The sequence below is a fragment of the Aquila chrysaetos genome, chromosome 1, assembly GCF_900496995.4.
Source record: "Aquila chrysaetos chrysaetos chromosome 1, bAquChr1.4, whole genome shotgun sequence".
NCBI classification, from domain to species: Eukaryota; Metazoa; Chordata; class Aves; order Accipitriformes; family Accipitridae; genus Aquila; species Aquila chrysaetos.
The window spans coordinates 78,131,870-78,157,581 of NC_044004.1; the positions used below are offsets into that span (position 1 = coordinate 78,131,870).

Genomic DNA, 25,712 nt, shown 5'->3' on the forward strand with positions numbered 1-25,712 from the left:
TCTTACCTTCGTAAACTAATGTCATCGTGTTCTTGCTGAAGCATTGTAGGGTGCAGTACACATTTTCCACAATCAATTTCAACCCTGATATCGAGTTCAAAGTCAATATTTCTCTCCGTGGTTGTGCCAGTCATACTTCTGTTGGTAGGTGTTGTTGGCCAGCGCTCAGTGAACAGCTGGTGGACAGCAGCGAAGCCTGTGGCTTTCTTGCGAGAGGTACTCCTGCGCAGGCACAATTGTGGATTAGATATTAGCATGACATTTACCTGAACCGACAGTAGGAGGCATTCTTAGACTGTGTCCACACGCAGTATCTAATCTTTTAAGAACTCTTCTGGAAAAGGCCTGATCTGATACACAGCAATACAGTGATCCACCTTCCATTAGCACATTACTAAGTATCCTTTCTTAGTACAGGGTACTACAAAGAACTTAGCCTTTCTTAAATTGCCAATCAAGAAAAGGAACGAAAAGATATATACAATAATTTTCATATTTGTAAATGTTTACATTATTACACACACTTTGTGGAGGTATAACCGCTGTATAAAACTAAAAGTTATGCTGTATTTGACAAATCTGTCATCTGGTCCCACTAAAACCTGCCCCATGCCTCAAAAACCTCACTTTCCAAGTTCTTTTGTTGTGTTCCAAGCTCTGAAATTTCTAACAGTTGTCTCCTTTTCAGATCAGAATTCCTCCTTCTCTCACAGTCACCTCTGCCTTCATCAGTAACAGATTTTGTAGCTTTAAAGTCAATATTTCAAGTGTATTTTCTTAATTTCTGTGTTCTTCCTTAGGACCGTTACTTACGGTGGTTTCCTATAAAAATACGTCCTCTCTCTTTCATGGTCATCCTCCTTCTCAGAGTCCTCACTGCTTGATGATAAGCTGTCATCCCGGCGTCCTTCTTCAGGCTGGAAGGGAATGCCGGGTGAGAAGACTACTGGAGTTTTGGGTGAACCAAACACTGAGCATGAGCCTTCACTAGTAGATGAGTAATGGGAGGGACCATCAATAGTTACAGACAAAAGGTCCATTTCTGTCTCCTCTGGAAACTGATTATAAAAAGACAAAAAGATATTAAATTTCCACAGATATCATTTCCATCGAGAATGCATTAGATAGCTCTGGAAATAAAAAAGCAAGAGTGCTATGAGAAACTCTGATTCCCAAGTTCCTCATAATACAGATTCAGCAGGTGTAGAAATTGCAAGGCAGATTATGAAAAAGAAAGAAATGAAAGCTTGGTGGGGAGGCGTTTGCCATTGGCTAGTGATTGAGCTCAATCTGTTAGCTAAATACGTATCATGCTCTGACCAATTCACAAGGTCGGAAGGAATGGAAACATTTGATTTAAATTTAGGAAATATTTTGAAAGAAAAGAACAAAAGGCAGCAAAAATCATCATGACCCTTGTCGAGGGGTGAAGCACCCAGGAAAGTTAGTGAGGCGTACATGCAGAACGCTAACACAGAATGTACGGCACCGGTTTGCAGTTCTGGGCTGCGCTCTTGGGCACACGTGCTTTAACACAAAACGAACTTCAGGCCAAATTTCCAATATAGGCCTCCTGTTTCTCACATAAAGCATGCCACAATCACCACGCAAGCAATTTTTGAACATTAACTTCTTAAAATGCCTGTGAAAAATATCTAGAAGTGTTAGTTTAACACCAGCACTACCTACGCAGTGTTACTATAGAGCTACACAGTCGTCGTCTGCAAATTCAAATTAGAACTCTGCTGAGGAAATGGCATTATAATGTCAGTAAGATTTTTTTTCTTTTTTTAATATTCAACATTCGATACATCTAAGCGTTTGGTAGTATTTTGCTATGGCAACAAAACTTAAGCTAACTGGGCTACTACAGAACAACAACAACAACAACAACAACAGGTAGGATAGCTTTTAAATGTGAATGTATTTAAATGTGTAAAGCACATTTCTACGTTTCATTTCCACCTCTCTCTCAGAAATAGGAATTTATTTCCTGGGAGCATGAGGCGAGTTGGAAGGGAGAAAAAGTACGTTACTATATCCTGAGTTTGGTTTCTTGTTTGTTTGGTTTGGTTTTGCTTTTGTGGATTTGTTCGGGGTTTTTTTGGTTTTGATGTTTTTTGGGTTTTTTTAAGGGAAAAAAAAAAAAAAAAAAGTCTTTACTATTTTCCCTAAACATGTTTTTTAAAGCAGTTGAACTCCACCATTTGTTCTCTGGGTATGAAGTTTTGGCACATTCCCTACTCACTACTATTTGAAAATATCTTATTCCACATTAAATACAGGAATTGCAAAAAATAAGAGTGTGAGAAAATGTCATCCCACCTAGCAATTATTTTGTACTGGTGTTGATGCCTGCAGTGTTGGAACGCAATGTAACAGACAAAGGCACACACACTAAAATCCTCTTCTAAAGCACCTTTCAAGGCCAGACTTAAGTCTCTTTACATCAGCCTTGATCAGTCTTCATAAATATACAAACAAAATTCCAATAATTCATTTTACAGAAACTAGCAAGTTCTAGGTCTACATAAGGGTGTAGAAACACTCTAGAAAGTTCATCAACAATCAATAACATTCTGCTTACATATTTAAATTTAAATGTTTTCAAATTTGGTATACATTCTGTTTAGCAGAGTGCAAAAGAGATGAAACACTGAAAAGCAGCTCCCTGTGAGATAAATTAGTTTGCTGGCAAAGAATACTTGTTTCTTCTCAGAAATACCTGAAAATACCCTTCCCCTGGACAGCTGGATTGTTGTGCAATCCCCAAAGCTGTTTTATTCAACTTAATTAGAAGTGAAAAAAATATATAAATTAAAACAATTACAATGATCTCAGCCATGCAAAACCAACATAATAGGAACATTTTAAAAATGAGAAAATGTAGCAACAAACAAAACCGAAGATTCAACAATCCATTTCAAGCACACAGAAGGATATACCTGTAGGGCTACAGCTAAGTAACTAATACCCATTTCCAAAACTCTAAACATATTCAAGCACAAAAAATACTAGATGATTTTTTTCACACTTAAGATAGAAATTCCAAACCAATTGTATTACTACTGCATCAGCCTAAAAAAGTACGATTTTCAAATATTTTCTCTAATGATTCAGTTAATTTCTGTGTTAAGAAACCAAAACACATCTGTCTTCTATCAAAACAAATCTATCTTCTGAAAACACATCCATAATTTGAGGCACACACTAACAGAAATAGACACACAAAACCATACAAGCAATTCAGGTCTGCCTAGGTATACCTATCTCGTGAACTGGTGACCAAATGGCACAGGAAATATAATTATATGGCATATAAAGTAATTCTTACAGAATCCTGTATGTTGAAAGTTACTCTTGGCCCGGGAGATGCAGCATCTACACGGATATCTGGGAGGTCTTCACTGTCTCCTAGTCGAGAGCTATAAGTAAAAACAAAACACAACAGCTTGTTGAGTTTTACTACAGGATTTTATGTTCATACAAACATTTAACTACGCAAATGTAAGGCAATAAAAAAAGTACAGTCAGTACTTATGATTTTGTTATGGAAGAAAGTATGAAATCATAATTGAAGCATTTAAGGTACATGAAAAGCAAAAAAGGAGGGGGAGAAGGAAAGAGAAAGAAGCTACACGTACTTGGTCAGTAGTCTATCGCTAGCCAATCACTGCTGATTTCTCTATGCAAGTTTCTGAATCCTGAGCCAACAAGCAGAAATTATAGAATATAGAAATTCATGATCTACCACATGGGACATAAAGCAAGTTGGCACATAATGTATTCTCTGATGCAACTGAAATGAATTATTTGGCCTTACAGTATATGCATACTACTTTTCTTTCAGAACCAAAGTAGTCATTAAGTTTTTCAGAACTTTGTGTTTCTTATAGAGCAACAGAAAAGCCCCATTATCTTTTCCATACAGTTTCTGGTTCTCTTGAGATAACCTTGTGAAAAGGTAAAATGAAGGTGGTTTTCATCTGACAGATCTTGAACTAGAACCTTCATGCCTTCGACACTTGCTCTGCTTTAATTATCAAAAATGCTAATTAATTCAGAAGAAAGATTCCTTTCCAAGGGCCTTGAAAAATTCTTTTTGGACTACTTATAAAGCTGTCTTTATGCTGGAATATCTGCTGTCTGATATTTTCACATCTGGATTATTTATAAATTTCCATTCACTTCTACAGAAGTATTCAAAGTTGAAGCAAATTTCTATTAAGAATTTCTATTCTCATAGAAAAAAGTCCAGACACTCCTCTCCACCTTTTTAATTTTCAAATCTTTTATATTTAATACATAATAATGCAGCACATTTTTAATTCCAAACTTCGAATGCTTCAGCTGGATCTACAGGAGCAATAGACTCAAACACATGTATTCTAAAACCAAAGCAAACGCTTTACTAGGAGGCATCATTATACAACTACAGTTTGTTCAGCAGCCATTAAACGATGAAACAAAACCAATACACATTATATAGGTGAAGAGATTAAAAAAATCATCATTCACAAAAAAAAAATCTCCCTTTCTTCTTCTCATTACAACAGCCCTTAAGGCAGATGATTGCAAATGAAGTGTAGAAACCAAAATGATTACACTATGCCATTTTTCCTTATATACTTTTCTTCAGTATGTCTTGAAAGCAGGATTCTGTAGAAAACCCTAAGTTGTTGCAGAAGTGGAAACTTCTCCTCATTTGACATGCTACTAAGTCTGTCAAAAAAGTTGTTTCAAAAAAAGGTGAAGAGTTGCTCTTTCGAACATGCCCGTCTTCCAAAACCACCTTCTCCTATCCAGTTCCACCACATATAGCCACTGCCTATAGTAAAAGGACTCTTATGGCCGAAGTCCAGTGTTCCCTCTGTTACATATGCTGTTGTTGCTATCACAGATCTCAAATTCCCAGAAGCTTACCTTGTTCTGTCCATTCTCTTCAGAGGTGGTCTTCCTGATGCTGAAATACTCTTAGATCGGCTGTAGCTGGGTTTGTAGCTGAGACCCCATTTGTCTTTCAAGGAGGCAGCCTAAACCAAAAATAATATTTAAATGCAACAACTGAGAACACAGATAAAAACTCTGGCAAGCTAAAATACTATTTTGTACACGTGTGCCAGGAAAGTAAAAAGATTTTTTTTGTTCCATAATAGCTAAAATACATCTCTTATCAGCATTTGCCAGCATCTTCATCTTGCCTCTGGAAACATGTTCGCTTTTCATACTTGCTGGAATTGGTAATGTCCCTTTGCCAGGAGAAAAGTATACACAAAGCTAATAATCTGACCACTTTGACAGACATCCTTCCTAGTTACCACCACAGTAACAGAAGAACATGAGCTAAAATGAGAGAACCTGAGAAAAAGCTGCAAACAGATTACTATTTGAAAGATCTTTTCTTATTAATGAAGCATCATACTTAAAGCTCATGCACTAGGACTCACTGAAAATAATGTTTTGCCAGGTTTGTTATCAGGGTCTGGAACAACAAGCCACATATATTTGTGGATTACCAGCAACACTGCTTGTTTTTTGCCCAGTTTCTTCTAGCGTCTACGCCTAGTAGCTTGTTTTTATTTTTACATCACCTAACTCTGCAAATATACTGTTTATTTATATGTAGAACACACATATAGAAAGCACACATGCCAAGTGGAATACAATAGATATCTATCATTTGCCCAGGCAGTTAACATGCTTGCCTCTGCATCTGCATTCATCAGTCCACTAAGGAATCATTTTAAAATCTGATACGAGGAGTAAAGGACGTTTTCTGACTATTTCTTGTTAGTGTGCTAATAAACCCATTTACATTACAGTATCTGTGAAATTTCAATTTTCTTATCACCATTATTACAAGGGAGAAAAACCTTTCCCCACCCCCTCCTAAAGGTAAAGGGGTTGCCGAACTATCTGATATTCTTAACCCTCCTTTTCCATTACTAACATTTTCTTTCCTTTAATCAACATGCCGAAAAGATACGCAACGCAAGTGCTATCGTATTTTTAAAGCTACTTAATACTGCTCACCCTCATACTGGATCTACGTAGCTTTTTACGAACGTCTCGGCGGATATCATTCACGGCCACCGACTCGAGCTGCTGATAGCGCTGAATTTCTTGATTTATAGTTCCTTCACTCGCACCTAATTTTCTGCAGATAAATCATGGTTGAGTTATCTTACAAATAGGTGATGTTATTTTCAGCATTTCAAAATCTGTGTTGCAATGATGTTCTACCTTCCCTGGGAATTATCCCTTTTTCTCATTTTTTTCAGTAGTTACTTATGACCAGTGCCAAATATAGCTGCAGAAAATTTACCCTTATTACATGCTACAACTTTTTGTCAGGCATAATACTTTGTCCTTAAGAGGACTCTTTGATATCAAGGTTTCTGTCTCCAAGTGACTTAGCAGAGCAGAGAGAGGATGTAGAACAAACTAGGGTGCAAGGAGACCCCCAAACAACAGTGCTACCATGATGCTATCTAAGGTGGAGAGTAAGAATGGCTATGCAGCAACTCTCTTGTTTCAGAAAGCCCTAGCTGTAACAACTAGATTAAGGACCTCCTATACACTTTCAAATCACATGACAGCTGTTTAATTAAAAACAAATACAATGAGCAAATCTGCAAATCCCCAGCAGCATGAAGAAAAATCATCCCGCTGTAACAGTCCAAAGCCTTGGCACACCAACGACAGCCTTCTGTAGCAGATTACCTTCTGCAGAAAAAACACATGGCTAAATAATTTTAAAAACTCGGTAAAGCAACTACTATTTTGAAAGAATCACAGTTTACTGAAGTGCTCAAACTGAGAAAAGGCAGGCACAATATATAATTTTGATTCTTGAACTCGTATCAGAAGAAACATTTAACCTAAACTCCAAAGTTCAGATACAATTGCCCTCTGAATGGTGACAGCAATTTTATTCCAAGTACAAGCAGTAAAACATGTCTCCTCGTCATTATTTAACACATAATTATCAAGCTCTGTATTCCCATCCCAGACAGATTCATTTATAGTAAGTCTGTCTTAGGGAAGGCTAAAAAAAAAAAAAAAAAAAAAAAAAAAGCAAGCCTAACAGACCATGACTGCAAAAAATTATTAATAAAATTCACAGAAGTTCAGATGAAATTTATGAAATGTGAAATAATTCTTTCTTCAGGGTTTTCTCAAGCACAGCATAGAGATTTATTTTTAAAATATCACCTACAAGATGCAAAAATAGTTGATTTAAATATTATTATTTTTCTTCCAGTGAATGAGACTAAGCTTATTACAGTTACAAAGTAATATATTTTGTTAAAGTAATCACCATGATAATAAAATCAAGATGAAATTACAATTTTGAATCAATAGGAAATTGATTATAATCAGCCACTGTAATGCAGAACCAGAAAAAATATAGACTAATTTGACACTTGGGGAAGAACTTGAGAAATCTGAGAGAATACTTGCATATATAGTTTCTTCTTACAGAATCCAAAAGGACAATTTTTTATTTTTAAATAGAGACCACAATTTCCACTTGACCACCACAATGCCACAAGATATGTGATAAGAACAGAAAAGAAACAAGACAGCTGCAGTTTGTTATTCCCAAACTTTGTGCGAGTTAAAGCAAAACCCAACTTACTTCAAGTCATCAATAACTTTAGCTTGCTCATTGAGTTCTCTAATATCGACTAAACGTTTCACAAATTTTCTTCCTCGCTGTTCTCCAGTTTGGATACTAGAAGCTCCCTGCCGTCGATGATCAACAATCTCCTATTTAAAATAAACATTTAATTAACACCCTCATCTAAGATTGGACATGAGTATGATTTAACAACAGGCAAAGTGAATTTCACACCTTAAAATTTGGGCTTGTGCATGCAAAAGAATCAGTTTCATCTCAAAAGGCAGCTGATTGGATTTTTTCCAGTGATCCAAACCCCATCATTCAGTTAGACACACTGTAACTACTACATACATGTCCCCATGAGCAGGATCTGCCTGCTTTCATATGTGATCTGCTAGACTGAAGAGAATCACACTTCGCTGACCCCAATAGATATTCTACAGGAACAGAGTGTCGATGGTTTGGGGGGCTCAAACCCAGCAGGTGATTTACAATCCGCTGCCCAAATGTTAGCTTGCGTGCATCTCCACATAATGAACCTCCACCTGATTTCTAAACAACAAACAGGAACATTAGTGTTCTGGGATAATGTTTTCACTGTTGGCAGGCAAGAGACATTTAAGATAGCCATTAAAGAACATCTGTTAAAAAGTTTTTATGTGAAACCAAAAAGCAAGGTCAGCAGCATATTGGGTAGAAGTACTGAAAAAGAATTTTTTCTAATTTGCTCGTGTTAGTAACTTACTCTCCTGTTAAGAAAACCTATCTACAGCCACAGCTTTTCCAATTCAGTTACCTGAAGTTAGGTATTGTGTCTCCGTATTTTCAAATCGAGATCAGTATTTCCACATAACACCAGTGGAAATATGATCTGTGATTTCTTGCCTTTGAAAAACAGAGTTAGAAAACTAACACACAAACTTTTTTGATTTGCAACAAGAGTTATATGAGTTATAAGGAGTAGCATGCTGGACTCAAGACTAAGATCTTTCCATTTGACTGAAGACTTTGTCACGCCTTTTCGAATTAGTAGCACTTATTCTGCTTGATTCACTTACTGCATGTATAGTGGGAGACATAGTGTCAACTTCATCCTCATCTGAAAGGTCAGCTATGTTTACGGAGTTGAGGTCGGCAATATCATCAATATCTTCTTCTCCTGTCAACGTTGTGAGGGTGTTGCCTAAAGCATTCAATCTTTTGCCAATGTTTGGATCCATGTGGACATCAATACCACACATCTTCCATAACACATTCAGTGTCCAGGTTCCAGCACTACTACTTTCTGTATTTAAAAAAAAAAAACAAAAACCAACCAGTTTTTCCTCTTTAAAAAATCCCCCATACTGAGTTACGTATTAGTTAGCCAAGACAGCGTTTATCAGTTACAAAGAACTGTCTTTTCTGCCCACTCTGAGGAAAACAGATTCCACAATTGAAATGCTTGCTGGAAGTACTTCACAGCTATGAAGTTGATATTTCTTTAACAAGTGATGTACACAGACAAACCTAATGAAAATACATTCTCTTCATCCAAGCTGATGACCAGGAGAGAGCATCTCAAACTTCCACTCTTCCAACTGCAGCCAAGTATAATATTCCAGAACAGGATTTCTAACAGTAAGAAACCTAAAGGATGTCTATCTGCATGTAAAAATGTTGACCTACTTACAGTTTCAAGTCTTGAATAATGATGCTGGATGTGTAATGTGCCTGCTGAATACCCTGTCTACCCAGGATTTTTCTAATGAGTGCCACATTTCAGCATCAAAATACAGAACTTGCTTTAAGAAGAACTACACAAGATGCTGTTCTTCCTTCTAAATGGATTCATCCTGTTTTTCACCATTCACAGTTCCATGTGAGGTAAATTTTTAACAGTTGCAGCATGTGTTTCATTTTTACGTCTCAGCACAAAAAGCAAGCAGGGGACAATGAGCAAAACTATGGAGACAGTAGACACCGTAGATGCAACGTTTGGGCAAAGAGATGAGAAGCAGCAAGCAGCAGGTATGATCATAGAATCAGAGAATGGTTTGCGTTGGAAGGGACCTTAAAGACCTCGACCAGGCTGCTCAAAGCCCCATCCAACCTGGCCTTGAACGCTTCCAGGGATGGGGCATCCACAACCTCTCTGGGCAACCTGTTCCAGTGCCTCACCACCCTCACGGTGAAGAACTTCTTCCTTACACCCAATCTAAATCTACCCTCTTTCACTTTAAAGACAGAGACTGGCAGGTATTTTTAAAGCCTCTGGAGAATGTCCAAACAACTCAGTAGGACAGACTGGGAAGAGAGGGAGTTTGGGAAGAATAAAGGCGGTCTCTGGAAGAGATGAGGGAGGAATGAGAGCTTACGATGCAAAGTCTCAGCATTAGGACGACTGGAAAATTTAGCAGTCTCGAGGACAGGAAGCAGTAGGACAACATTGCTGTTATAAAGGACTATTCTCCAACCAAGGAACAAACACATATACACCGTGTGTTTTCCTGCAGGTAAAAATCTAAAACCAGTGTTGCCGATGTGACTCGAAACATGGAATAGCTTGAAAAGATGGAGCAGATAAAAACATTGAGGAGTTTTACCAGGAAAACAAGATACTAAACAAAACAAAAACCCAAACCACCAATTAAATTACAACACAGTTAAAGGATATAAATTTCATGTTTTATGAATGCTTTATTTATAACGGACTTGATTTATTAAAAAAGTGTATTACCTGCTGCAGCCTGTCCTGTTGTCCTAGAACACACTTCATATGTACCATCTGGCACAACACCTGTATGAAGCATATACACTCATTAGGCAGACAGTCAAAGTTGCTTTAGACCAGCCCTTCCAAATTCCATCTCAGTCTCTTGCCCTCCACAGTTAAAACATGAGTGGTGTTGGATAGGAGGTTTAGTTTTAATTCCCATTGAATGACTTCTCTTATTTAGTAAAGTGAATCTACTTGGTAACATCCAAGTTTATATCGACTTAAAATTCCATATAAATTCTAGAATCTTCACCATAATGAAAGATATTTATACATAAATGAAAATCATCTACATTAAACTGTTAAAAACTTACTGGGATCTTATGAAATTATGTAAAAGCAACGCATCCAATTCTACCAACATCTCTCAGACAGAACTTAAATGTTTACAATGAGACATATAGCAACAAAGTTAATAAAGGAAAATAACAAAGGAATGCAACCCGTTAGATCCATATTATTTTGCTTTCAAAAGGCTAAAGTCTTTTCTTTATCTTTCTGAGTAAAGTTCAACAGTTTTAAAAGTCATGGAAAAGGGTGAAAGTGGATTTATATCTGAAAAACTATTGTCCAGCATGAAATCAGAACCACTTACATGCATTCATGACTAAATCTCCTCTTATTTCTGGTTTCCAGTCATCCCAACTTGTCTCAAAGCCATCAGCAAAGCGGATACAGAAGTTTTTAAAATGACCTTTGCTAACTAAAGACTCTGAGGAGCACGCAGTGATTAACGTGCTTTCAATAGTCAGGACTAAAGCAGAGCCAGTGTCAAGATCTGCAGTGTGGTTAGACTGGAAAACAAAAACACAAAGAGAATTTACTGGTCATTGCAATGTCAAAGTGATATTGTACACGCATTAAATGCTGTTTATCTTTCCCTGTTAGAAAACTGATCCCCTTCTCTTATCTCCTTGTATTTTTCCTTCTCTGCAGAAAGTTTCAAAAGCATTGCATCTGTCCGTACTATGTCTTGCATTGCTGTTTTCTACATGCAACACCTACATTGTAAATATATTAGGGTACCAGTAGTCAAGCTCATCTGGAAAAGAAAAGAAAATCCATGTTTGATCAAGGACTAGATGATCAAGGGCTATGAACCATATGGCCCCATGACCACAGAGCAGAAACCCAGGATTCTTTTCTCCAAGAAGGGCTGCAGATGAGTTGATTGAACAATGACAAAAAGTAGCTTTAATTTTTACGTGGGTTTTTGTGCTTATTTTGATATCTACAGTTATGCAGTCGTAAATACACAGACTGACTGATTATTTTCCAGCCCTTCATATATGAAGGGCTGTAATTTTGTTTCTCTGCAAAAAAGCCCACATATTCCCTTTTATAAAGCTAGACTTCTTTTGATCCAGCGTAAGTATTGTAAACATGCTATTCTATATACAGCTTAAGACTTCATAAGCCAGAATGTATTTTTCATAATTTACTATCATTTGTAACACATAAGAGCATTAAATGCCATCTGTTTTGTCCGTAGCTGCCAGATAGAAGATTCACAATCAAAACGTCATGTCATTGCGACTCCTAGGTTATTGCCCTCGTTATTCCTTTACATTTCTACGTATTATGACTACTTCCTTCTCCATCATTAAAATGATTCATTCCTGTTATGGAATTGATCCCCATTAAGAATACTCCCAGTTCAACATCAGAACAGTCTCTGAATCCAAGGTTTTCTCTCAAAGGCATCTAACATTATCCATCCTAATAATGCTCCACTGCTTCGTGTGTTTTTTAAACTGCTGTCAACTGGCAATGTAATTATTTTCAATTTTATACTTAAGAAGTGCAGATCACACCTTCACCTTATAAATGAAGAGACAAGCATAACTGCAGCCATTTCTAACAAAGGAAGAACAGAGGGAATACAGGTCTGCACAGAGTTGTTTCTTAACTGAGAATAAACACAGAGATTTTCAAGAAAGCTAGGCCCGCTGATTTAGGTACTTTCCTATCTATCTGAAGAAAGAATCAACAGGCAGAGCGAAATGTCAAATTGGGGAATGTGTTGGATCATGCTGCATTGGTTGTCAAGAAACTCAGCAAACTGCACAGCCAGGGAAGGAGAAGCTGCAGGGACCACAAAGCATTACCCTGGAAATGCATTACCGAGCCATTCATCATTAAACTTAAGACTCGAAGGTATTCCAGAAACATAATGCAGCGTACGTTCCCTTACAGAACAAGCTGCATTAACACACTGCACAATGCACTGTGTAGACATTACTTTAATACAGAAACTAGTTAACAGCACATTAAAGAATACATCATCCTGTGTAACGTATTAGACTTACCTTGTACTACAATGATATACTTTTTGTCAATGACTGCATTTTAAGTATCTTTCTTTAACCCATTCTGAGTACCTAAATAAAAGTGACTGTTTGAAAAGCATAGATCTATATATCTCAAATAGTTATTCATACTCTCATTCCTTGTTTTAATTAAGCAAACAAAAGCATCAGAACATCACGTTAAAGCCAACAGTTTTGAGAATTTTTCTTTTTCTATCTATAATTATATGAAAAATAAAGGATTACTTGGAGTTTGTGATGGAAGCTTTCATGAAAATATGTTCCACTTGAAACATTTCCAAGGACTTTCCAAAACGCTGAGCTCATATGTAGTGTTTCCCCAAAACATGCACACTAACTGAAACATGCATAACCTAGCTCTTCTCTAAATGAGAGCACCATTTCTATTACAAGCAATGTCACTTAGTGCAATTATTAGCATCCTATGACTTTTGCACCGGTGTGATGAAAAATTACATTTATGGACATAAAAGCCATGTACCACATACAAATGGATATTTCAACAGGCTATCAGTAGTCATGTTGCTCCAGACATTTTGATTACCTGAGGTGTGTTTGTGATGGGCAGGCAAATTCCTAAGTCATTGACTGTCAGCTGAAGAAAGAGGGTCCCAAAAGCCTGCGCAGATGTTTGTTGGATTCCAGGTAGCATATCTACTACTTCTTTTGTGGCCATATGAATATCTTTATGTAAAGCCATTCTCTGTTCATTCCAGTTATCATACGCAGCCTTGTAGTTCAGCCAAAATAGCACAGCTTTATGAAGAAACCAGAAATGCTCAAATGAAATCAACACATACAACAACCAAAAAGCACATTCACTCAATAAAGTTCATTTTTTTCATTTTTATGGTTTCTCCATTACTTTAAGACAGTGAATGTGCAACAATGGACACACACACATATTTAGGATGTAGTGAAGAGGCTCATGCTGCAAAAGACAAGATGGACAAAGCCAATCGTTTAGCATCAAAGTTAACACATTAAAATACAGAAAGCAATGCAGTTCTCAGTATTATTCATTTGTGAAGACTTACAAAAGCAACTTCCTCCAAACCACCTGAAAATTAATCATCTTAGCAAATGGCATTTTTGATGTTGGGAATTATTAACCTGTTGGCATGCAGTAGCTCTCCTAAATTTCTCAGCTACCTAACATTTTGATTAACATGAAATATACTATACTTGGAACAATCAAGCCTCTCCGAAAAAAAATAAATATATAGCTTCCTCAGTATGAAGACAATTGTCTCTTCAATACCTCTATCAAAGGCCACAGGCTGAGCAAAAACAATTGGTCTGTTCAAAGTAATGAGCACAGCTTCTCTATCTGATGAGCCACTGATTTCTTCTCGGAGGGCATTTCTTAATCCAATTCTTGTCTTGAAATAGGCAACTTGATGAAAGTCTGAGCCAGCTTCTTCATAAACCTTAAAATGTTCAAAAAAATGGGAAGGGTGGGGGGTTTTTGCAGCAAGGAAGAGTTCAGAGACAGAAAAAAATAATCAAATTACTGCTTTTGACAAAATGTAAAATTACAACAAGAAGTAAAGATGTCTCCTTTCCCCTTTTTCTCTTCTAGCCAAAGCTCCTTTGAGGATATTTAATTTTCTTACATGAAATTCTGATCACAGTGTTATTTTCCTTATTTATCATAAAACATTAACTAAAATAACTATTTATTTATCCAGCTTCTCTACTCTGACAATACATTTACAAGTTCTAAGACTTGTATTTGTTTGTTTCCAGGCGTCACAAAATATTGTCGTATCATAGATTTAGTGATTCCATGTAACAGTGGGTTTAAGAATCCAAGAGATACAGCCGTCAAACTAATACAAACTAGGTCAAAATGTAGGGCTAGTCAAGTTTGGATCATGTCTGATCTTGGTATTTCATTCATTTCACCTAAAAACAATAGCAATATCAAGGAAAATTTTCAATTTGACCCAGTAGCAAGGCCATTACTGTTCCAAAGGGCTAATAAGTTCTCAGATATTAATAGCATAAAAAAAAATGAGCCTATACTTGACTCTTTCCATCTTTTATGCATGTACATTGGCCTTCATAATGAAGATTTGCTAATTGTTCTGAAAAGTCATCTTCAGTCTGTGTGCTGCAGAATGCTTGAACTTTTATAAGAGAAAGAAAACAAGCTGAAAAAAACCCAACCAACCAAAAAAACCCACTGAAAAAACCAACACCCTCCCCAGCCCCCCCCCACACTTTACACCCCACTCCACAGCTAGATCAGAAAAAAAAATCAGCAGTGTAAGACAGCCTTTTGGATTGGTTATGTATTTTTAAATCACACACTATTAAGAACACCACATGCAAAGATGTTGAGCACTAACCTGATGTTTAACAATCTGTCCTAGTGCCAGATTTAAATCCACCTGGCATTTCCCAAACAGTTTGAGGTAGCTGCTACTTCCAGGCATTGCTTTGGTTTGCAGTCTGTTTGAGAGTTCAAGTTCTATCAATCCAGTTTCAAATCTCACAGCTCGCATTGAGGGAGTTGTAGCTGTCACTTGAATTCCCTAATGAATAAGGAAGGTACAAAGTTATTAGGATCTGGTACAAAGTTATTAGGATCTGGTTCAGAGACGTAAAGAGAAAGGCGGGGGACACACACCAAAAAAACCTCTTCACTGTGCAGCAAAAAAGAGGACGTAGTAGTTTTCCACAATGCAACGCCACTAAGCTATTTTAAAAGATTACAGTAACCAAACTCAAGGTCTATTTCTTCATGCAGAGCATTCCTGATCAATAAGTTTTGAGGTAAAAACCCGAAAGCCATTAATAGCATCTACGACCACTATTTTGTCATCATAAGATTACCTTAAACTGTAGGCTCAATGAATAAAGAAGAATTTTTGGTTTTTCTCCATCAGTTGTGCCATCATGTTCATTCCAAAGAGGTATTGGCTGCTCCCCTCCTGCACACATTAAATATATACATTCAGAGTTTTAACAAAAAAAAAATTTTAAAACAAACAGATATAAAAAAGGTGACAGTGAATTTAGCCTCATTTTAAACAGTGACTAGTTGAAGATTTATAAAAACAAATATAGTTTGAAGATGGAAGACATCAGTGCAGATTCAGCTTGTTACATATAGTTAATAGCTCTCTACTAAGAATCGAGGCAGAGAGTCATGTTCTTCCCTCCTGGGAAACTTTCCATAGGAAGGCTCAAAGCCTGTAAGGAGTAACACCTAGTTTTCAAAAAGATACTGGTCTCCTGCACCAATGTATCTCCTAATTATCTGACAATAAAAATTAAACACTTGACCGAATACTGTGCAAATTGCATGAAAAGAGGAATTGCAATTATACCAGTATTTTTCAATGACAGGAGGAAAGACTGTTCTGTGGTTATTTTATTTTTGTGTTTACCTCCTCATCCTGGCACATTTAATCCTAAATTATATATCCCCACAGGCCTAACCTGAAGGGGCAATCCTGGTTTAAATTCTCCTTGAGATTTGATCTATATTCAATCTTAGTTTATAGGAAGGGCTTGCTGCTGGAAAAGGCCAAGCCATTAATTCTGTCCACACATGCCAATTCTTCTAATTACAGTTATTTGGTGGTTAAGAATAGGCAGTTAAATCATTGGTTAAAAAAACCCAGCCAACGAACAACAGTAAATTTTTATCACTCCATTTTGTATTCCGGACATTTTTCTTCTCCAAATAGTCTTAATAACCTCCTCCTCCTTTTTCTGTTGTCCCCCCCCCCCCCCCGCCCCATATTCTTAAGTAGGATAATGTAAAACTACAACGGCAACCTAAGGGTTCTGAGCAAGAGAATTAACTCATCTTTCATATATTCTCCACACGCATACTAGAGACTATTTTTGCAATGACATTTCTTCATGAAGTTTGTAAAGCATTTGCCAGTTAAAAAAAGAAATAAAAGAGATATTACTTTTAAACAAAATTTCTCCATCTATCCTCTCACTTAAGGGAGCACAATTTTCTTGAATGAAACTACAGTAGAAGTTGGGTTTGAATCTTTACATAAACCAGTGCAAAAAGTGATAGGAGTCTGAAAGCGGACACCGGCTGTCTTTAAATCAACACTGCCCTCAACTTGCAGATAGAATTACCATGAACTGCTCTGTTCATTAACTAGCTTTTAATCTGTGCAACTTCACCTTAAGTAACTGGTACTTACCCAGTTTTTATATAAGGATAATATGCAATCAATATTTTAGTGCAACAGAAACCTTAATCAGAAAAACCACTTTAGTGTATTACATTAATTGGCGTTTTCAAGCTGTGTAAATTACTTTGCTGCAAGCCAGGACAGAAGCTGTCTTCTGCCCCCCTTGTTCTGCATTCAGCACCCAGATACATGGATTGCTGGCACCTGACCACGTTCCTGCTGAATTACCACAATATGGAAAGTAGCAGTCACATTTCAAAAACCGTCAGGCTGCTAGTTGCAATACAAATTTATAGTCTGGAAAAACAAAGAACCAGCAACGGTAATAAATTCCTCACATAAAAACAGATGAGAGATCGAACTCTAGAGACCGAGAAGTGTTGTAAAAGAAATCTAATATAGGTTTCCCGTTTTACCACTTTATGCTCCTCTATAAAAAATGTTCTAATAGCATAATGACAGCTGTTGAAGGTTTATTCTTCCCCTAAGCGTTTTCTTACTACCCAATGCTAACATATTTTGCCTGGAACAAACATCAGGGTGTTTAAAATGTGTTTCTTCTTATCCTTCAGGGATTCTGACATTTTCCATTTTCTCCACTGCATCTTCTAACTCGCTTGAGGGCACGTCATCTGGACCTGCATATTTCTTTTATGTACATTTGTATGCATGAATATATATACACACACACACAGACATATATGAAAGGAGTGTGTAGATGCACACACAGACACTCCTTTCACTTAGTTACCACTAGTTTATCTTTCCTCATGATGTTTCCAACTATTAATGAATCTTTCCACTAAAAATTAGCTATACTTCTATAATAGCCTTTTAGTATAACTCAAAAAGTGTTAAAATCAAATTACTTGAAATTTCACCTGCTTCTGAATATTTTTTCACATATGTCATCCTGTAACATTCTCTCTCAAACATACATCCTTCTTCCTCTGAAAATATTACTAATAAAATTCATATTCCCTTTATTTCCTCTGGTTATTTTACTTTCTTTTTTACTTTTTTATTATTATTTCTTAATAGACAGACAATACTTCTTATTAATTATTGCTTTTTCTTTTTCTAATTAATTTACTGTTTATCACCATCTGCCAATTCTTATTTTGACCTAAAGAACAACAAAACACTTCTACAGTTCTTTACTTATTTGCTTTTCTCTTCATCTCCTCATCCGTCATGTAACATCCACAGTAAAGCACATTCCTGTATTTTTTTTAAACTACCAAACAATAACTGTGTCAAACAAAGCATCCCGTCCTTACATTTCCCCTCAGAGTAGTCACATATCAGAAACAATTGTATCAGTTTGTACTATTCTTTCCAGTGCATAGGGTGATAGAACTTGTTTGCTGAGTGAAATATCATTGCATGGCACAAGTTATCAGCTTTTTGGTTTCCTTTCAGCTCTCGAACACAGAACAAGTCTCTAACAGTAAGAACCAGAAAGTGAGTGGATCTATTTCTAAATGCTGCACAAACTGTGATTCAGTCAGATAGGCAGAGTTTTTTATGTAAGAAAATAAAAGTTTTGTAACTTTGGCTGTCTACTCAAACAGATGAGCGCACAATTCAGTATGCTATTTTCATCGCATATTGCAAAAGAGACAGCACTGAGTGATTTTGCAACTGTTCTCTAATGGGGTTTTTAATGAAAACACTGTTTTTCTTCTGAAAATTTTTTGAGAACAGAAGCCAGCCTAAATGACAGAAACAAAACTGTCATTTCTGCAGTATACAGCATGATACACAAAACAATATAATGAATAGCCAAATGCCTTTTTCATACAGTTCTGAAACATCTTATCTGCAAAGCATCAAAGAGCTAGGAATTGGGAAACACTAAGTAATACCAATACTGACTCTATTTTCTCCAGACACAGCTGTTTTCCTTTAAAAGAATATGCTGACATTCTTTTACAAAATGCAGTATCACGAGCTGCATTTTACAGGCGAACAAAGTGAATACAGAAAGTAACCCAGCCAAGGTCACATCACAGATGGACACAGAGGCTAGTGCCCAGAAAGACAAACTATCCTGCCTCCCAGTAAAACGCCTTGTTTCCGATAGAGCTACAAAAATTTCCAGAGCCTCTGTTATTACTTGAAACTCCAGCTCTGGTGCTCGTTTCTTGCTGCTGCTTGGAGTGCTAGATGTGAAACGATAGTGTCTGTGAAATAAATAGCTGATCCCGAGAACTATATAATGTTGCCACCAAACAAGGTTTAAGGATCTTACTTAAGGTTGGGTTTAAGTGTTCTGCTTACCTGAAACCTTCTGTATGACTTCATTTACTTCCTTCATGAACACTTTTTGCACAAATACTAAATGATTTAAAAGATCAGTTGTGAGATTATGTTCGAAGGAACCAACCTGCAGAAATACAAAATTTTAGAACAAAACTTTAAAACAGTTACCATACCTATGTTTTCAAAACAATGCATTTTTAGTTTTCAGGCATCTTTTCAAGTTCAATTATATTGTTATTGACCAAAAAAAGTCATTAAATAGTTTGGTCTCGCAATTTTTCTACTGTGAATGCCTATCAGCAAACTGCAGGACATATGCTATTATATGAAAAAATTTATTCTCCTGCTTAAGTTTAGCTTAGACAATAAAATGCAGGACTTGATTAAGGTTCATGGAAGTATGCGAAATGCTACTTAATTCCAGATAGTAAATCATTATCAGAACAACATAGAAATGAGCTGTCAACCTCTAAAAGTGCATTATTCTAGTTACTATAGATGAACAAGTTTACTGATATCTTCAATGGTAAACTTATTATGTGTCTAATCTAATCTTAAAAAAAATATTCCTAAGGAACTGAGTCTGCCTAAGATTGTTTAGATTTGCCATTAAGATTTTTTAAATAAAATTAAAATACAGGTATTTTCTAAAACTACTTGGACTTGGCTTTTGCCTTTGCTAAGCAGCCCGTCCCTTTTGTTTTACATGCTGAACAAATTCCAAGACGTTAAGGTCTTTCTTCAGCCAGGAAATAACTCAAATGGGTTTAACAAAAAGCAGCACCTAATTAAACTTCTCCCATAAAGATGCAAACATCAGAAGTCTCAATTACAAACATGCTTTTCTCTTCTTTTCTGACTGAAGAAACACAGTTAGCAGAAAAGCCCCGCTTTTCCCCACAAGGTAGGTTTCTTTTAAGCAGCATCACTTTTCTCTTTGTGAAAAGAAACTGTGGAAGTTGGTACACAAATAGAACTTCTGAGTAGAAAACTCTGTGTCGAACAGAAAAATTTATATCATTGACTAAGTTTATATATAGCTTCTACCTATGGAGCTGTCTAATAATGAAAAATTAAAACAGTTTTAAAACAATAAAATAGTTTTTGATTTTTTCAGTATTTCTTTTTGCAAAATGTATGACATTATCTGATGTGTTAGCATAAGCTTTCAGTTTAAAAATCACACTTTACTTGAATCATCAGCATAATATACTTTTGTCTACTTCACTGAAGAGAAATATTGTCATTCCAAAAAAAGTTTCTAAACATATCTTATTTATTTGCACGAAATAACTTATTCAAGATCCTCCAATATAGTGGTCTTGAATGCTTAATATGTTGGCTGCTCATCAAACTAAGGACTGAGAAATTTCTATTTCAGTGTCACACAATTACAAATGCTATATTTAGATCAACCTGTAAACCTGAGAGTTCTGGAGTAGGCAGATTATTAAAATAATATGAAGATGCACATACAGAAATGTAACAGAATGGAAATAACTCAACAAGTTATCAAAGATGACTTCAACACCTACTTCAGCCACACAACGCAAGTAGTTCCCCTGTAGATAATAGCCTTGCTTAGCAGGTAGTTCATCTATGCTCCAAATTTGGTCTGAGTAAGTATCATGTTCCTCCATGATATATTTGCCTGACATAGTGACAGGGGGAAGGTTGAGACTTGCCGAAGGAGGAATGGTTGACATATCAGTGGCAGAGACTTTCGAAGTGAAGCGCAATCTGTGACTTGGAAGCTCAAAATTAAATCTAGTTTGGGCACCTGTAAGAGGAAGACAGAGAAAGAAAAGGTATGAACTGGCAAAAAAAAAAATATCTTTTCTTTATCCTTAAATATAAGAACATTTTTGGAATTAAAAAGAAAAAAAATCTTTAAAATGTTATTGAAGTGCACAGACCTCTAGAGCTATAAATATCCACCCACGTGATTCCGGGTTTTCTTAATTTTTAAAGAAAATGAAGACTTCACTGTAATTAGATGGAGAAAGGAGTCATACAAACCACCTCATCTGTACTGAGGCCCTATAAGAGTATTCTTGAGTAGCCTTACGAATCAGAATATAATTAGTCAAGGATCATAAACTGGTTTGAGCAGTCAGAGGGAAGCTTCCTGGGAGGAAGCTATATATGAATGTATACATGTCTTCATCTGCTCTTGTATTCTGCCTCTGGCAATTGTGTGTAACAACAACAGTGTAAATTCTCTATATGGCCCAATCTGATTGAAGTCCATATTCAAAAACACAAGCCAACAAGCAACAGATTCAAAGCTCTAGCTAGAATTCAACAGAAATATTGAGTCGTCTTGGATCCTTCTAGCAAGGCCAAACTAAAAGACATAGTGTTTTTAAAGTTTCAGAGAACTGTTACCTGTCATTCCATGACTCCTCATTCTTCCCATCTTATATTCTGCCTTAAGAGAGGGCAAGAGCGCTGCTCCAATAGCTATACCATCTATCATGGCACTGAATTTAAGAACTATAGGCTTCTTTTCTAAGCCTTCTGGCAGCTGTGGAAATTCATTTGTTTCAACAGGCGTTTGGTTAATACTTGTTGGAGTCTTTTCAGAGGGCAAAGGAGTCGCAACATCTTCTTTGGTAGGCTGGGGCCTATTTACCAAGACAAAGATCAGAAAATACTTTTTGTTATTCTAACATGATATATGACTAGCCTGACTCTCCCACATCACGTTCAAAGTAGCACAAGCCCACAACCGGAGGGCAGGCAGCGGCATTCGGAAGTGCGACGCAAGCAGCACTTACGCGGTTGACGGCTGCCTGATGAGATCCGAAATCTGCTTGGAGAGCTGGTGAGAACTGCGCACCATCATGCTGTGCAGCGTGGCAGGGTGCTGAGGAATGTTGATGCTGATGGCTCCAACTTTGACCACAGCAGCGTTGTTTGTTTTCAACCCTCTCTGGGCACTATACAAGGCCTGGGATTTGGCAATACTGCATTTCACGACAGTTCTAACAAAAAAGGAAACGGGATTTATTTGCACGTCTTTCAGAACAGTTACAGTTTTATGTTAAAATGGGTTTTTAAGTGTTAGCTGAATTTAAAAGTATTCATAGAAGTGATTTTGTTTATAAACTACATACACATTCCTTTTTCTTTCACTTTACACACACAGATGCACTACATGCCACAAACAACTACACTACATTTAAGAGAACTACAAGTCATGCATGGCAAAAATACCTGTTAAACTGTTACTCTTGCATAAGGTAAGACCATTTGAGTTTATACATACTAGGCTGCACATACACAGAACAAATTTTCACACACGGAAACAAACGAGAGCCTTCCATTTCAACTCCTTTTCAGGAATAATCTTGAATCATCCTTTTCATATGAAGACTTATTAAAATCCGATTTTAGCATCCGAAAAGGTCAATGGAAGAAATACTCACTTAGCAATAAATACACAGCAAGTGATAAATGGGTTTGTGAATTAATATCGACATTTAATTGACACATACTATTCCAAAATATGAAGTCTAAACTTTATTTTAATGTTAAGGAGGATATGGTTCACAACGGTTACCCAAGATAAAAATACAACTGCACAAAGCTGACAGGTTTTTATGCCAAAATTTTGGCATATCAGAATTCACTAAGCTCCTACTAAAAAAGATACACAGGGTAACATTAACATTCCTTATCTAAGGTCAATTACCAGAGGGTTACCCAACGGAAGTGTATTATGTAGCCAGCACAGACTATTACACCCTCAAACAGAAAGACATAGCTGTGAAGATGCAGTACATAAGCTAAAATGTCTGAAAAATAGACTCTATAAAATTGCAATTCAATGAAAAGTTTCTCAAATACTAAATTTTAAGAAGCTTAACTAAAATACTTCTTGTATCGTGATTTAAATTGTTCTACAGACAGTCTGGTTTCATGGTGAAAGCTACGATATTCTATGAATTCTACTCCCTAAGTAATGTTTCTTCTGTGAAGCCCTCACACAGGGCTCCTTATTCTGATGTTAAAATATCAGCTAGCCCAAAGCATCCCAGGTGTGGAAATACATTTAAAAAACCAAAACAAAACCACATCATCCTTTTGCTTATAATAAAGAAATACACAGCACTGTAATGCAACCACAGGCCTATCAACAGCAGATTAATTTACTGAAGCTCTAGAAACACTTTCAGATTTTTACAGGTACGGAAGAGCTGCAAGCGACCTAAAGTGGTTATGAATTAATATTTTAGGGTAGACTGTCAAGTAGAAATTATTTCAAAATATTTGAAGAATTTGCACAAACATTAAGGAGGAAACAAATCTTAATTCACAAGTATTTTCAGAAAAACACTACAGAAATAAACATCACTTAAGAAAAGGGCAGACATTTTAATCCACCTCTTCAAAAGAAAAAAAAACAAACCCATGATTATTTCTCTGTCAATGTTTACTTATTTCCTACTCTCTTCCTGCTACCATTCTGACTGAACTACTGTGAAGCCAATCAAGAATACTTCCCCCCCACCATCTATAACACAAAATACTACTACATTAGCTATTCAAGCATCACAAGAACAACTTTCAACTTAAGGGAAGTTGCAAGGTCTCTTCCTGACCTGTACCAGACAGACAGTCTAGTCTAGTCTTAACCTATCTTTGTGTAGAAATTAAAAGTAAATGTACTTGGAGTTAAAGTCTGTACTGAATTTACAATCAGTTCCAAACATGGGAATTCATACTATTTTACGCACTTACTTAATTTTAAAAAGTTACACCAATATAGCTGTCGCAGGAAAATCAGATTTCGGCAAGATTAACTGTACTTCTCTGCTAAGGTATTTCCATATTTCATGCAATGGATGAATTTCACTGTCACTTGTCAGGTCTACAAAAAGCCTACTTCCATGACAGAATGGAACGCAGAACAACTGTGTGGCTATACATTCATTTGGAACAAGTACTGCACATTACGTATCTGCAGTTTGCTTATCTACAGTGATATGCCTGTAACAGATCTGGCTGAATATTATCTATTGATTAATGATTTCAAGAATAGATCTGGTTGAATATTATTAAAATCATTAATCAATATTTAAGTCATATACCAGTAATGCATTCAGAAGTAATTCTATATTCTCGCATCAATTCCATAAATAATCACTCTCCAGACAAACTTGTGAAAAAAGTCTTTGTCCCACTACAGAACTGGCTACAAGGCCACTACTCAACCTAACAGATTTTTAGGAATGTTAAAAAAAGTGGGGGGAAAAAAAAGTCAGCAGGAGGCCCATAACACACACAAGAACTACTACACTGAGATGAAAATTCGGGTAGTAGCAGATACTTTGGGCATAAATAAAGTGATCCTTCCCTTAATTCCAGCCACCAGGGGTTTACTTTTTGAGTCAGAGGCTGTATTGTGTTCATGACTCACCACCAGACCTACCCTACATGGATTTGTCCAATCGTTTTAATCATTTAAACTTTTGTTGACCACATCATATGGCCATGAATTCAACTGTTCAGTGATGCACTATACAAAAAAAGTACTTTCTTTTGCTGGTTTAATGTTGCTACCAGACAAAAAGGAACAAAAAACCTGAATATTTTCTCTGCATCACTTGCAGTTTTACAGCCCATCACCTCTCCTTCCAGAGCTACCATCTATAAGGAGAACATTTTAAAGTTAATCCTGTATTACCACAACACTGAATATACAAAGATGCTGTAACAAACAGCAGTTGTACTAAGTCCTTCTAAAAGATATGCACTGGTGGTCTAAAGCAGCAAAAGAACCCATGCTCAGATTACTGCTTTGGGGGGGGGGGGGGGGGGGGCGGGGAAGAGAGGAAGAAAAAAAAAAAAAAAAAAAAAAAAAAAAAAAAAAAAAAAAGAAGAGCAGCCTCACAATTTTTGGCTATATAACTTTTCTCCTCAGAGTACTGCAGGGTCACTGTGTAGCAGGGCTTCTAGGTTGCCAGTGTACCATTTCCCACCTTGACCACTACTCCAGTAAGACCCTCTGGACTTTAGCATCAGGAAGTAAGAAAGCAACTAGAAAGAAAACATTGCATCTTCTGTGAGAGAAGAGACCTACATTCACACATACGGATTTAGGGGACACGAAGAGGGTCACCTTCATTAGCAGTAGATGCACAGGCACGGTTTTAAGGAAAACATTTTGTGGTAGCATAACCCAGTCAGCATAACCAACTAGTAATTAAACCCAGCACAGACGTAAAGAAAGACAAAAGGAATGGTTCTATTCAGGCTGGAATCACAACAGGTACTATCACTCCAAACACAGCAGTTCCTTACCAACTTCAAAGCAAATCTAACCTGCCTGCTCCTTTACATTTGTCAGCATTATATTGTCTCATTAAAATAAGGGTAGAAGCAGATCTAAAGAACTTAACAGCCAGTGAAACCCTTCTAGCATTACAGTAGTGACGGTATAGTGTAATATCTGCCCCTAAAGCTAGATTGTTAACATTTACAAGGGCTTTTTTTGACAGATATTTAGCAGGCTACATTAAAAAAGCTTATCTAGGTAATATTAGATGTTAAAC

At 36.6% G+C, this 25,712-nt stretch overlaps 1 protein-coding gene across 16 annotated transcripts in view; it reads right to left on the reverse strand.

The window, feature by feature from the left end:
- The window catches only part of KIAA1109 (KIAA1109 ortholog), a 127,675-nt gene that overhangs the window by 22,838 nt on the left and 79,125 nt on the right, over positions 1-25,712 (reverse strand). For 10 of the 16 annotated variants that reach the window (XM_041125566.1, XM_030038425.2, XM_041125410.1 and 7 more), the window contains 19 exons: positions 21,933-22,139; positions 21,541-21,779; positions 20,688-20,932; positions 19,171-19,276; positions 15,557-15,654; positions 15,070-15,255; positions 13,977-14,145; positions 13,260-13,471; positions 10,981-11,179; positions 10,347-10,406; positions 8,686-8,912; positions 7,979-8,179; positions 7,643-7,773; positions 6,034-6,157; positions 4,924-5,033; positions 3,335-3,425; positions 2,726-2,788; positions 814-1,058; positions 7-222 (listed from right to left, as the gene is read on the reverse strand). In XM_041125566.1, the coding sequence (XP_040981500.1) occupies positions 7-222; positions 814-1,058; positions 2,726-2,788; positions 3,335-3,425; positions 4,924-5,033; positions 6,034-6,157; positions 7,643-7,773; positions 7,979-8,179; positions 8,686-8,912; positions 10,347-10,406; positions 10,981-11,179; positions 13,260-13,471; positions 13,977-14,145; positions 15,070-15,255; positions 15,557-15,654; positions 19,171-19,276; positions 20,688-20,932; positions 21,541-21,779; positions 21,933-22,139 (3,129 nt within the window). The remainder of the gene's footprint in view (positions 1-6; positions 223-813; positions 1,059-2,725; positions 2,789-3,334; positions 3,426-4,923; positions 5,034-6,033; positions 6,158-7,642; positions 7,774-7,978; positions 8,180-8,685; positions 8,913-10,346; positions 10,407-10,980; positions 11,180-13,259; positions 13,472-13,976; positions 14,146-15,069; positions 15,256-15,556; positions 15,655-19,170; positions 19,277-20,687; positions 20,933-21,540; positions 21,780-21,932; positions 22,140-25,712) is intronic. The other 6 variants (XM_041127083.1, XM_041126734.1, XM_041126907.1 and 3 more) reach the window with 5 other exon arrangements.